Genomic DNA, 12,822 nt, shown 5'->3' with positions numbered 1-12,822 from the left:
TTTCAAATCTGTTATAATAAATGATTAATTTTTCAGTGATGTAATCAGTTGCAAACTCCATAATGATTCTAAATGATCCACTGATTCTGATTCAAACAGCTAACTCACAAACATGTTTGAATCTTTTCAACTGACTCCTTGAAAAGAATAAGCCAATAAATTATTGACAAATCAATCATCACAGCTGTTTAATGCGGGAAACACTGGCATTTTTAAAGATGTAATTACCACCAGCATACAAGATAATGCTCTAATGCCTTCTGGTCTTGAACCCTAAAATAGCACTAGTACTATCAAGGTGATGGGTTCAAGCTTCACAGATTGTGTGAACACAAAATATATAGGAGACCGGGGGCAATTGTAACGGGTCAATTGACCCTTCGCAAAGACTAAAATAAGACAAGACGTGTCACTCGTATTGTTTTGAATGGGAGGAAGTGTAACGCGCAAAATGGCGGAATAAGTCCCGCCTTCTAAATAAGAGCCAATCACCGACTGGTAAAGTCATCGCGTCACACAGCGGCCGTTAGAATCACCGCGCATTTAGGTCTGCGCATGCGCATTAGCTTGATCCAGCCTGAAAAATACAGTTTTTTTGTCATGATTTGAGCGTTTAGAAACTAAATTTATGAGCCGGTTGTTGTTAGATTTCATTGGTGATTTCAAATATGAAATTTAATCGTAAGGTTGGCGAACAGTTTTGGAGAATTTGATTTTTCCCCCCATTCAAAGAGGTTGCATGATGCCCAGGATGCCCGAGAGGAAATGACTTGTCTTAAAGGGACTTTGCCCTTCGCCGGGAGTTTGATTGACAAGCGAGCTAACCAATCATAACGCCGAATCCGCCATTTTGTCCGACAAAGCAGTCAGGAGTTAGAAGATTGGACTTCCACATTTGAAACAACATTCCTTCTGATGTTCATTCATAGTAGGCTATGAAGAAATGATCGGTTCATGAGCCGCTTGAGCTGAGGCACTACAGCAATCTGTCACGACACATTAAAGAGCCACAAAATAGTTTTTATTGTTCGAATTTCTTAAAAAAATACTCAATTTGAAAGCTGGGGCTTTAATATCATAAGTAACCTGCTCTGTCTTGTCTGTCGACTTGTTGTCAGTGTCCTCTTTGCTCCGCTATTTTTCACTCTGTGTGGCATGACAAAGCAACAGTAACTAAGGGGGGCGGGTCTTTGCGAAGGGTCAATTATAACAGCTCAAATTACACCAATCAGAAATGAGACAGAACCATGAAACTCATTTTGCATGTGCTCTGTGGAGATCCCTCTCTGCATGCCAAAGGACAAGCTTCTAAAACATACTTAGTAAAGTTTTTCTGCAAAGACTCATTTTTAAGGTATAAAAGTATTTTTTTTTTTTCATCTACAGTATTTTCCTCATACTGTCTCAACCATTAATGCATATGAATTTAAATCTGTCTTGTTTTGATGACCATTCTGTTGTCTAACATTTGATATCTTTGTCAAACATAAGCTTCGTTGTTTCTAGCTAGCAGGGTAGCTTGTCACGGGGTGGTACAGTCGGGGGCAATTGTGTTACAATTGTGTTACAAATCACGAAAAGTGTTTTTGCCTCTCAATCTGGGGATCCATTTTACTGAGTAGGCCCTGTACACTCTCTGTTTACAGCATGCCTAGGTTCAGACCAATGAAAACAGCAAGGGGAGTTAATTAATTGTTCTGGATAATATGGATGTAATGGATATTAAATAGTCTTAACTATATCCATATTCTTTGGAGTTTATTATGGTCATTGGTATTTATATGAAGGTATTACGTGTTGTTACAATTGCCCCCATATGCTGTTACAATCGCAATCATGTGGGGGCAAATGTAACATTTGACTTCTAATGTTTCAATCAATATTGTGACAACAATTGTGACTGTTAACAAGTAGAACACAGATACAAGTTACTGACATAAAAATTATATCCAAATATTTCAAAAGGTTTTTGAGTAATGACGACATTTGCCCCCGGTCTACCTTGAATGCAATCTAAACAGCTTTGGATCAGCGTCTGCAAAGTGCATAAATGTAAGGTTTGAATATTACAGCATAGTAAAATAGTATAATGTTTGAACAATCTTATATCAGAGACTTTACTATTAGAGTGCAAATGTCCTGGTAATACATTGATGTAGCATCCTTAACATCTCTAACTGGCTCCCACAATTTCATTTTTAATGAAAACCGTTTTAGCTCAAGGCAGAAACCTACATTGTTTTAACCTACATTTCATTGCCAAATCCAGTGCTAAAAATAAAAAGTATAATCACATCACATCAGACACTTGTCTGTAGTTTTCTTCAAGTTCTTCATTATCATATATACAGGCTCTTTTCAATCTTTAAGGTCCTCAAAGTTTCATAAGATCCTAAACGGGCAGTGAATGGTGTGTGCTCAGATATGACCAGGCCTCTTCCATTGGTTCTTTGTTCATTTTGGTATGTTAATATCTTTGCACATGTAAGTCCAGAGATTTCCGCTATGTGTTATCTACTGATGGCATGTCATGTACTGTCACAATTGTTGAGCCACTGTTGGTGCTGAAATGCTCTCCATTACTCCTCTCCATGTTTCCCACTTCGACCCGAGGAATGCGGAACCCATTCTCTGAGGACGTGTTGGACTGCACAAAGCTTCCAGAGACTGAGCTCCCAGCCACGTTGCTCATGGCCAGGTTTGTATTTGTAGTAGTTGAGGACGCTTTCTTTCGTGGTTTGCTGGAGCCTCCTGCCAGCATCCTGTTTGCATGAGTCCTCCTGTCAGAGAAATTATTATAAAAATGGATTGATACATAGAAGTATGTTTTTCAAAAAGAATAAAATTTGATGAGTAAAATGTAAGGATGGGTACCATATTGGTATTGGTCGAAATTGGAGTTTTTTTTATTATTATTTATCAATATTTCAAAACGCAAATAACTTAAAGGATTAGTCCACTTTTAAATACACTTTTCCTGATAAATTTACTCACCCCCATGTCATCCAAGATGTTCATGTCTTTCTTTCGTCAGTCGAAAAGAAATGAAGGTTTTTGAGGAAAACATTCCAGGATTATTCTCCTTACAGTGGATTTCAATGGCTACCAACAGGTTGAAGGTCAAAATTACAGTTTCAGTGCAGCTTCAAGGGCTTTAAACGATACCAGATGAGTAATAAGGGTCTTATCTAGCGAATCGATCGGTCATTTTCGAAAAAAATACAACCGTTTATGCTTTATAAACAAAATATCACCTTGAACGTACTTTCCGCTTCCGCATTCTTCATAACGCTTACGCTGAATGTCCTACGCCTTCCCTATTCAAGTTACGAAAAAAATCAAAACTGGTGCCGCGTTCGTTCCGTAAGTAGAATAGGGAAGACGTAGAACATTCAGCGTAAGCGTTATGAAGAATGCGGAAGTGGAAAGTACGTTCAAGGCAATATTTTGTTTATAAAGCATAAACGGTTGTATTTTTTTCGAAAATGACAGATCGATTCGCTAGATAAGACCCTTATTACTCATCTGGTATCGTTTAAAGCCCTTGAAGCTGCACTGAAACTATAATTTTGACCTTCAATCTGTTGGTAGCCATTGAAATCCACTGTAAGGAGAATAATCCTGGAATGTTTTCCTCAAAAACCTTAATTTCTTTTCGACTGACGAAAGAAAGACATGAACATATTGGATGACATGGGGGTGAGTAAATTTATCAGGAAAAGTGTATTTAAAAGTGGACTAATCCTTTAAGTCTTTCGCCTGACAGAATTTTCCCTCATTTATGAGAAAACGCTTCCCTGCCATTAACGGGATTTTCCAGCTTTCTGTGTTTTCACTGTTATACTGTAGGGGGCGCTATTATGTATCTTCAAATCTGAAAGAATACAGAATCTCAAACACAGGAAAAAAAGAAGCAGAGAAAAGCAATAAAAGCATTGCTTATGCACGTTGTAGTCTTTGACAAAAACACGTTTTCCTCAGCTTTTTGTTTAAAATGATGTTTTTATTTTTATGAAAATTTCGATTTTTTTTAAGCAGAGGCTCTGTTCTTTCTGTTGATATATTGCATGTTCAGAAATTCATACAACAAAATATTCTGGGGGCCATGAATGTTTTGTGAAATGATAAAAGAAATAAAATAAAAAAATAAATGTTAGCGGTGACTGGCAACCTTTTTAAAAAAACGCTGATGGGGAAAGAGTTAATAATGCTGCTAAATGTAATATTTAGCAAATTTGCATTTTTCGTTGTAGCATTTAAAATATTTTAGTTTTTAGTCTTTTTATTTTAGCTTATTTATTTAGACAAAATAGTATGGAATTTTGGCCATTTATTTTGTTACTGGGCACAATAACAAAAAATTATCTACTTATCGATATCTGTCAATTTTTTTGTTTTTAATATTGATGATCCCTAAAATAATAAACCATATAAATCAATTTAGTTCTCTTAATTAAACAGATCTGAAGTCTTTCATAACCTGTTCCTTTCGGCCCTGAGAACGTTTTAAGAGTGTCTTTGTCTAACAATGGTTTTGCGTCATATCTACTTTTAGGCCTCATTAAAAGGTCTGCCTAAAATTGTCCTGCTATTGTTTGGTAGACAAGGTGTTCTGTTCGCTTTGTGGTATGCAACTCATTCATTATGGTTCACATCAAAATGTTGCCATACCTGTTGTACGTCTTGAGGACTATAAGCAAAAATGTGAGAATGATGATTATACCAATGACGATAACAGCTATCATGGCTCCTGAGCCTGTGAACACAACAAACAGGGAATGTTTTATTAGACATATTGTGAACATTAAGAGTTGGGAGGACCACATATTTCCTTCCAGTCATTCAACGAAAACCTCAAAATGAATAAAGCCAAAACTGCAAGAAATAAATGTAAGCACATCAATAAAGACATTTAGAGAAGTGCCTTCATTTGATTGCAAAATGAGGAAAATGATAGTAGAATACTGAATGTGAATATTTAAAAAAATGTTGCAGAACAAGTTCCAGGACATGAGGCGTTCACAATGTTCATGCTTGTAGATTTCTCAATCTCAGTGAGAAGAGCGTGTGCAACGTCAAATTGCACATTCCAAATCTATTTATCCCTTCTGTCAGAAGTAGCACAAGTGGAGTACATCAAAAATAGAATAGTGCAGTGGTTCTCAAACCTGTCCTGGAGTACCACCACCCCTGCACATTTTGTGTGTCTCCCTATATCTGACACCCCCATTTTAGGTCTTGCAGTAATGAGCTCATAAGTTGAATCGGCTGTGATAGATGAGGGAGACATACAGAATGTGCAGGGGCGGTGGTACTCCAGGACAGGTTTGAGAACCACTGGAATAGTGCATCCAGTGCAGACAGAATCACTGATTATAATGGTTTCTATTGGCTTTTGATGCAGGTGCATCAGCCGCTTGCATGGGTGTCAGACTTCATCATAGTGTACAGATCTGAAACTTACTCTGCGTGAGGATTTGTTCTCTAGACTTGGTGATGGCTGTGGTGTTCTGTGTTATTGTGGATTGGGTCACGGATGTTGTGGCCGCCCTTTGCATCTTTAGATTTGTCCTGAAAAAATAAGAGGAAGGACATTTTGGTTTATACATTTTAATTTAAAATTCAGAAACGAGGAAGGAGTGATTTGATATTATCATTTTACTTTAACAACAACAACATTTCACAATGTTTTCTTCCTGTGCAGCGCCTTCAGCTCTGGTTGTTTGCCTTCAATAAAACAAAGCATTAATTAGTCCAAATTGCTTTGGGGACTTTAATCACACTGAATACATGATTCATTGTGTTTAGTGAACTACTAATTAGTTTAGAAACCTATTTGTTCATTAAAGTCTCAAAACGGTCATATTGTTTTATGCTTTTTTAGATGTTCTGCTAATTCTACATGGCCTCCAAGATTTCATTTGATTGGATTTCACATCAGGTCCCTGTTTATGTAGGCACTTGACAGAGTGATTATGTGTTTAAATGGTTTAAGTTAATCTGTTGAAGAAAGACAGAGAGGTATATATCATTATCCCATATATCTGTCAGCAATAAACACCTCAAACCCATCAACTTCCTTTTTTTTTTTAAATCGCTTAACGCAGCACCGTCTGTCCAGCTTCATCAGTCCATTCAGCATGTTTCTGGGGATGAATTAGAGCCATTTTCCAAATCAGCACAAATGTGATTTACTTCAAGGGTTTGTACTCGGTGAACTCTCAGTTATGGTGCATCGCAGACGTACTGAACTGCACCGCAACCTCAAAATTATACAGCTGCTGTTGGTTTTAGATTTAATTGACTGTGGAGTATCCTCGACGATACAATCAGAGCTGCTTCAAAAGAAAATGGCATTGGCTATAAAAAGCTGAATAACCCAGCACACACATAAATCCATCCCTTTCCCCCAAATCACTCATCCAAGTGCATTCATACAGTGAATCCAGCAGACTCTCTCACTCCTACATGCTCACACACTTTCCAGCACAGGTAAAGTCTATCCTTCACCTGCTGATTATATTCAAATAGACCGGCAACTACAAAACATGCAAAACCTTCAGTTTCATAACGGCTATTACACATTCTGACGGCGTGGGCTTCACAGCAGCATTCAGGCCAGAGGAACAAGGTCGTCTTAGTCTAAATTAGCAAATCAGTAAAAAAAAATATATGTTTATCTGTTGTCTAATTCTGTGCCACTTTTAACTGTAATGGACTTTTGAGTGAATTAGAACCAAAACCCCACTTTATTTTGAATTCATTTGGCTGTTCTGATTAAGATTTTAGTAAGATATGATATTAGGCATTTTTTTATCAGGTATCCGATGAGAATGGATATTGTTCATGCTCATTTCCTCTCTTTTTACATTTAGATTAACACTTTTAAAGAAAGGGGTCCTTGATTATGATTTCACTTTTTAACTTTAGTTAATGTGTAATGTTGCTGTTTGAGCATAAACAACATCTGCAAAGTTACGACACTCAAAGTTCAATGCAAAGGGAGATATTTTCTTTTATAGAAATCGTTTTTTAAGGACTACAACAAATGGCTGGTAAGGACTATATCGAGCTTCTTCCTGGGTTGGTGACATCACAAACCCCAAAATTTACATAAACCCTACCCCCGGGAACACACGACAAAGGGGGTGAGGCCATGTTGGGCTGCTTTAGAGAAGAGGAAGAGTTGTTGTAGTAGAGTGTGGTTGCCAATGCCGTCTTTTTACGCCTGACTGCTTCACAAACAAGGGTCAATTCAAAAGTTTAACATGACGATGAGTTGATTCAACTCCACCGCAACTACATAAATTTATCCACTAACCATTCAGAAAGGTCCAGTTTCATTCTAAAAGTTGTAACTTCTTCCTGAGTCTCTCCATCAGTGTCCGACTCCGGTTTGAACAATGTAAGGCTGAACACTGTTACTGACTATCGCCATTTTGGCTGCGTGAGATTGTCCAGCTTTGTTGTTGTTGCGCGAGCTGTTAAAGGAGTAGTCCACTTTTAAATACACTTTTCCTGATAAATTTACTCACCCCCATGTCATCCAAGATGTTCATGTCTTTCTCTCATCAGGCGAAAAGAAATTAAGGTTTTTGATGAAAACATTCCAGGATTATTCTCCTTTATAGTGTATTTCAATGGCTACCAACAGGTTGAAGGTCCATATTACAGTTTCAGTGCAGCTTCAAGGGCTTTAAACGATTCCAGATGAGTAATAAGGGTCTTATCTAGCAAAACGATCGGTCATTTTCGAAAAAAATACAACCGTTTATGCTTTATAAACAAAATATAACCTTGAACGTACTTTCCGCTTCCGCATTCTTCATAACGCTTACGCTGAATGTCCTACGCCTTCCCTATTCAACTTACGGAAAAAAACGAAACTGGCGCCGCATTCGTTCCGTAACTTGAATAGGGAAGGCGTAGGACATTCAGCGTAAACGTTATGAAGAATGCGGAAGCGGAAAGTACGTTCAAGGCGATATTTTGTTTATAAAGCATAAACGGTTTTATTTTTTTCGAAAATGACCGATCGTTTCGCTAGATAAGACCCTTATTACTCATCTGGTATCGTTTAAAGCCCTTTGAAGCTGCACTGAAACTATAATATGGACCTTCAATCTGTTGGTAGCCATTGAAATACACTGTAAGGAGAATAATCCTGGAATGTTTTCATCAAAAACCTTCATTTCTTTTCGACTGACGAAAGAAAGACATGAACATCTTGGATGACATGGGGGTGAGTAAATTTATCAGGAAAAGTGTATTTAAAAGTGGACTTATCCTTTAAAGCTTTTCTAAAACCAGGCCGAGAGCAGCAGCTCATTTGCGTTTAAAGGGACACACAAAAACAGCGTGTTTTTGCTCACACCCAAGAGGCAAATTTGACAAGCTATAATACATATGTGGAGTATATATCTCAAAATGAATATCTATTTTTCATATGGTATATTATAATGTTGTGAATTCACCTGTAGCATTTAGACAAAATGCAAAAAATAAAAGTTTTAGTATTATATGGACATAATAATCAATAAATTAATTTTAATATGGGTAATTCTTCGTCACTGTATGACGTTATTTATCAACAGATGTATTATTTATCACCTCAAGGAAGTGGAAGTAAACAGAATAATCTAGATCTGAGATGAGAATAGAAATTTTTAGAGGCACCTAATAACCTGCTTTTAGTTACACAGTTGCCAAGCTCATCCTCCTATTTTCAGAGCCTCACTTCGTAAAACAGCCTCTTCTGTACCAGACAGGCCATAACATTCGAGGCTGGCTCTTATGAGTACTTCTGACAGAAGCAATCAGAGCTGATGGAAAGAAAAATACAGCGCCTGTACCACCAAAGAACAGCAAATAGTTGTAAATTCTGTTGCCTGAGCTACAAGGTGAATCACAGGACATCAGTATGGAGCTTGGTTTCACACCACCATAAAACAGACCATAATACACTCTGAGGTTTGAAGTGTCAGCCTGTGCCACTTGATTTAATTTACAGCCACTTTAAACTCTCAGAGATGAACAGAGCAGCTGGAACAGAACAAGACAAACCTTGAATCTTGCCAGAGCCACATTTCTGCTAAATTCAACTCAACAGTTTAAATATTGGCTGAACAAACCAGAACTTCTGGATCAAGAAGCTAATAATTAAATTAAAAATTAAACAAGCTTATTCTCAAATCAGAAAAAAATAAATAAATAAAGTAGACAGTGTGACAAAGTATTGTTTCATAAAATGTTGAAATTTAAATAAAAGACCTAAAATAAAGTTGTTATATTAATTTAAAAAAAGTAATTATACATATTGCATTAATTATTTTTATCAATAGTAGTTTAAAAAAATATTATGAGTGTATAAATCAAAACACCCTTTTTATCTCAGGTTTAAAACTGTGGGGAAACCAGCAACTCTATCTATATCTAATCTCTCTATATCTTCCCTTGAAGTGCTTTTTAATTACTTGTTGTCAGCAAAAGGTGTGGTTATAACTCGTTCCAAAAGTTTAAGTCTCTGCCTAACCTATTTCTTATAATTGGCTATATAATTGTAGATTTACATGTATTTATTTGTTCATTTTAAATAAGCTGTTATGATTTCTTCTGACTAAAAAGCTTAACCTCGTCTTTGTCCAATTCTATTAACTAAATGAGTTAAACCGTAGGTCAAATTTATAAAGGTATGCATGTCACTGTCAGTTGATTTGGTGTAACAATCAATTATACACACAATAGAATATAAATGTGATCAATTTGGGGAGTCAATATTTAACCAGTAAAAAAATGATTAGATCACAGGTGCGTTCTCACGTATGTCTGGTCTCCAGTGCACGTCACAGCCCTGACTACAGCCTTTACACACAAGATCAGTCCTCAGTTCCCCTGACTTAACAATGGCCCATTCATCACTTCTGTTACAGGTATGTGTCCGCCTGAAGACGGATTCTTAAACATATCCCCAACTCCTTACTCACTAAAACAAAAAACAACTACTTCAAAATACATAGCAGAACATTTGAACTGAATCTAAATGAAGCCTGACTGTTTACAGGAACCTTCTGTATTGTTCCAGAACACACAATAAGTATTGACTGACCTGCCAGCGCTTTGTGTGCAATGTCAGTCTAAGGTTGCAATCACATCAAAAGCAAGTCAAAAAGAAACTTTAAAAAGTGATTGTGTGTTTATCAGATTCTCAGAGGATGTACAGAACAGCACATCCTCTTGGTCCTCTCAAAAAAGGGAAAAACAACACTATGATAGTTCCTATACCAGAAATAGTTCAATATCTTTATCATATGACCAGATGTTAGTCACAAACACAAAGGAAGAAGACATCAGGCCTTCAAATATTATACATCATAACATTGTATACTACTATTAGATTCTCAGAGTATTAGGGCTAAAACCTCAAGTGCATCATGTGGTAACTTGTTATTAAAAAGTTTTACATAATTACAAAGAATTGAATGTAAAATTTTGAAGTAAAAAGACTGAAATAGAAATACCTTTTTTGACAGTGCATGACTAAATTCACCTGAATATATTGCGTAACACTAACAAAAATCATTTTTAAGGATCAGATCAGGTAGAAATCTCACTTTAAGGTAACAACAGCAAAAGTTTACGTTTTAGCGTATCTGCCATGAAACATGATCTGACCTACTGAGATGAGTTTGTTTACTTTAGCTGACTGGTTTGCTACTATTTTCGCTGTACAACAGAGAGACAAAGTAAGTTGAATAACAGCCACTTATTCAACTCGCTTTGAATATACACAATCTGTCCATCTCAATAACTTTCCTACACACACCTGAGGCATGCAGCCAGAGACTCTGCGAGGTCCCAAGATGATAGGAGACAAATCACACAAAAAAATTGAATGTAAAAAAAGTGATAATAGGAAAAAATTCACTTGCAATTTGGCTTACCTGTACGATCAGTTCCCTGTCGTGGAGCTTCTCTCTCCACAGAATCAATCCTTCCACTCCCCCTCCTTTAATCGCCTGAAGTGAGCATAGTCCACACGCTCCTTCCCTCGCACACACTGCCGCTGGCACAGAAAAGCAAAATGGAAAACCCTGTCTGAAGTTAGTTTGAACAGGTGAAATGAGTGAACTTCAGGTGTGATTGAAAAGTGAAGAAGTGTGGGATGGTTTCAGCCTTTGGCAGAGAGGTCGACACGACGTGCCATATCAGAGCTCTCTGGACTGAAAGCGGTAGCTGGTTTTTCAGGTCTGGCCTGGCCCCCAAGGCGTGCCACATTCACAACACATGCTCCGTTCTCAGTCATTACTCACCTTTAATTAAACACACACACACACACACACACAGACAGGATTTCTCATTGAATTTCTCTGCGACTGAGAAAATCATTATAGGATTGTATTAACACTCCTGCTGTCCCCATGCAAATCAAGGGCCACAGAGAGAGCTGATGTGGTTTACAGATGATGTCTTATCAGCCTTATTCAAATATTCAATCAGATTCCCTTCAAGTACATCCTTAACAAACACTCAATTGCAATCAGCTGATTTGAGCAGCTACCAGAACATCAAGAGTTGTTTTGATTCTCATGGTTTTCATTTTAAAGTTAATATGCATGCAATATCCTGTTTTTATGCATCACTTAAGCCAATTAACATATTCTAAGGATCAGAAATTTCGAAAGTTATGCGTTTATGAACTGTATAATTAATTCATTAGCATTTACATTTAAGCGTAATTTACTAATATTAATATTACTAGAACAGCATAATAAAGCATCTGTGTTAAGATGAGTCATACTTTGGTGTTTTGTAACTCTTTCTTTTTGAAAGCAACTCCCAGAAAAGGGTATATTTCATCCCTTTATCCCAATACACACTCACACACACCTGTTTTGTAACAGAAATGCGTCAATAAAAGAAAGGGGGCGTTTGTTCTTTTTCAAGGGGATTCCTTCCTCTAGGGATCCCATGACAGAGTTTCACTTATGGGTTTTCCAGCCAGCCAGCCAGGGCCATATGCCACAGCGGGAATCAAGTTACCTGTAAAGAGAAAAAAAGTGTTTTTTTCCCCCTTTTTTTTCTCGGTGAGAGCCACTTTCTGGCATTCCTCTTTTAGATACAGTGTTTGATATGAAATTACAGATATTAATGTACATTCGCACATTCTATTCATATACAGTTCTTTTGTCTCCGTCCCTCTACCTCGTCTCTTTTTTGTGAAGTGTAACTAAACTTCTTGGTCCCCGATAGTGTTTGTCCCAGTGGGAAAATGTTGCTCTTGTGTTTGGCGGTTTGCACTCTTTTTCTTTTCACTGTGGGAAACTTTTGTCAGATGGCATCATTATATAACAAGAACACTTTTAAAGGTCCTGCTCAGCTTTCACAAACAACTGGAGGAGAGTGGAGACTTACAGAAAGGGACTCCATTGTCCTCGGCCTCGATCTAGTTCAAACAAAACAAAACTCTATAATGGCCACCGCTGACAGCTTCTTGCATCATCTGATTTGATTGATTAATTGGTATTTTACAAAGGTTGAGTCATGGGATGGGTTGTTCCTCATTTTGCAAAAATAAACAATGACTCTGATGGGACTATTTTACAGATATGTTGGCTTTTAAAGGAAATTTTAAACTTCGGCTTGTTAAAAAAGCAAATGTGCAGGTAATTCTAGGGAGCAACCTGTCGAGTTCATCTCGCAAAACAAACTGTAATTTGATGCCAATAGTAGTTACCTTAACGTCAGTTATCTAAAAGATTTTTTAACAAAAACACTGACATTTTTATGACATATTTATGATATGTACATTTATAATAAAGTGAT

At 37.1% G+C, this 12,822-nt stretch overlaps 1 protein-coding gene across 2 annotated transcripts; it reads right to left on the bottom strand.

Moving 5' to 3' along the window:
• Positions 1-2,087: 2,087 nt before the first annotated feature.
• Positions 2,088-11,246, bottom strand: LOC125269150 (non-compact myelin associated protein). Of its 2 annotated transcripts, none has more exons than XM_048191940.1 (4): positions 10,941-11,246; positions 5,465-5,571; positions 4,672-4,756; positions 2,088-2,780 (listed from the first exon to the last, which is right to left on the bottom strand). In XM_048191940.1, the coding sequence occupies exons 2-4, from the start codon at positions 5,556-5,558 to the stop codon at positions 2,504-2,506; spliced, it is 456 nt and encodes a 151-aa protein (XP_048047897.1). In that variant the 5' UTR covers positions 5,559-5,571; positions 10,941-11,246; the 3' UTR covers positions 2,088-2,503. The 2 variants fall into 2 exon arrangements, with proteins under 2 accessions (XP_048047897.1, XP_048047896.1); XM_048191939.1 differs by lacking the exon at positions 10,941-11,246 and adding an exon at positions 7,536-7,560.
• Positions 11,247-12,822: the final 1,576 nt, after the last annotated feature.

This window comes from Megalobrama amblycephala, linkage group LG5, assembly GCF_018812025.1.
Source record: "Megalobrama amblycephala isolate DHTTF-2021 linkage group LG5, ASM1881202v1, whole genome shotgun sequence".
NCBI classification, from domain to species: Eukaryota; Metazoa; Chordata; class Actinopteri; order Cypriniformes; family Xenocyprididae; genus Megalobrama; species Megalobrama amblycephala.
Note: the sequence above shows the minus strand (reverse complement) of the source record. Positions and strands in the feature narration are given on the sequence as shown.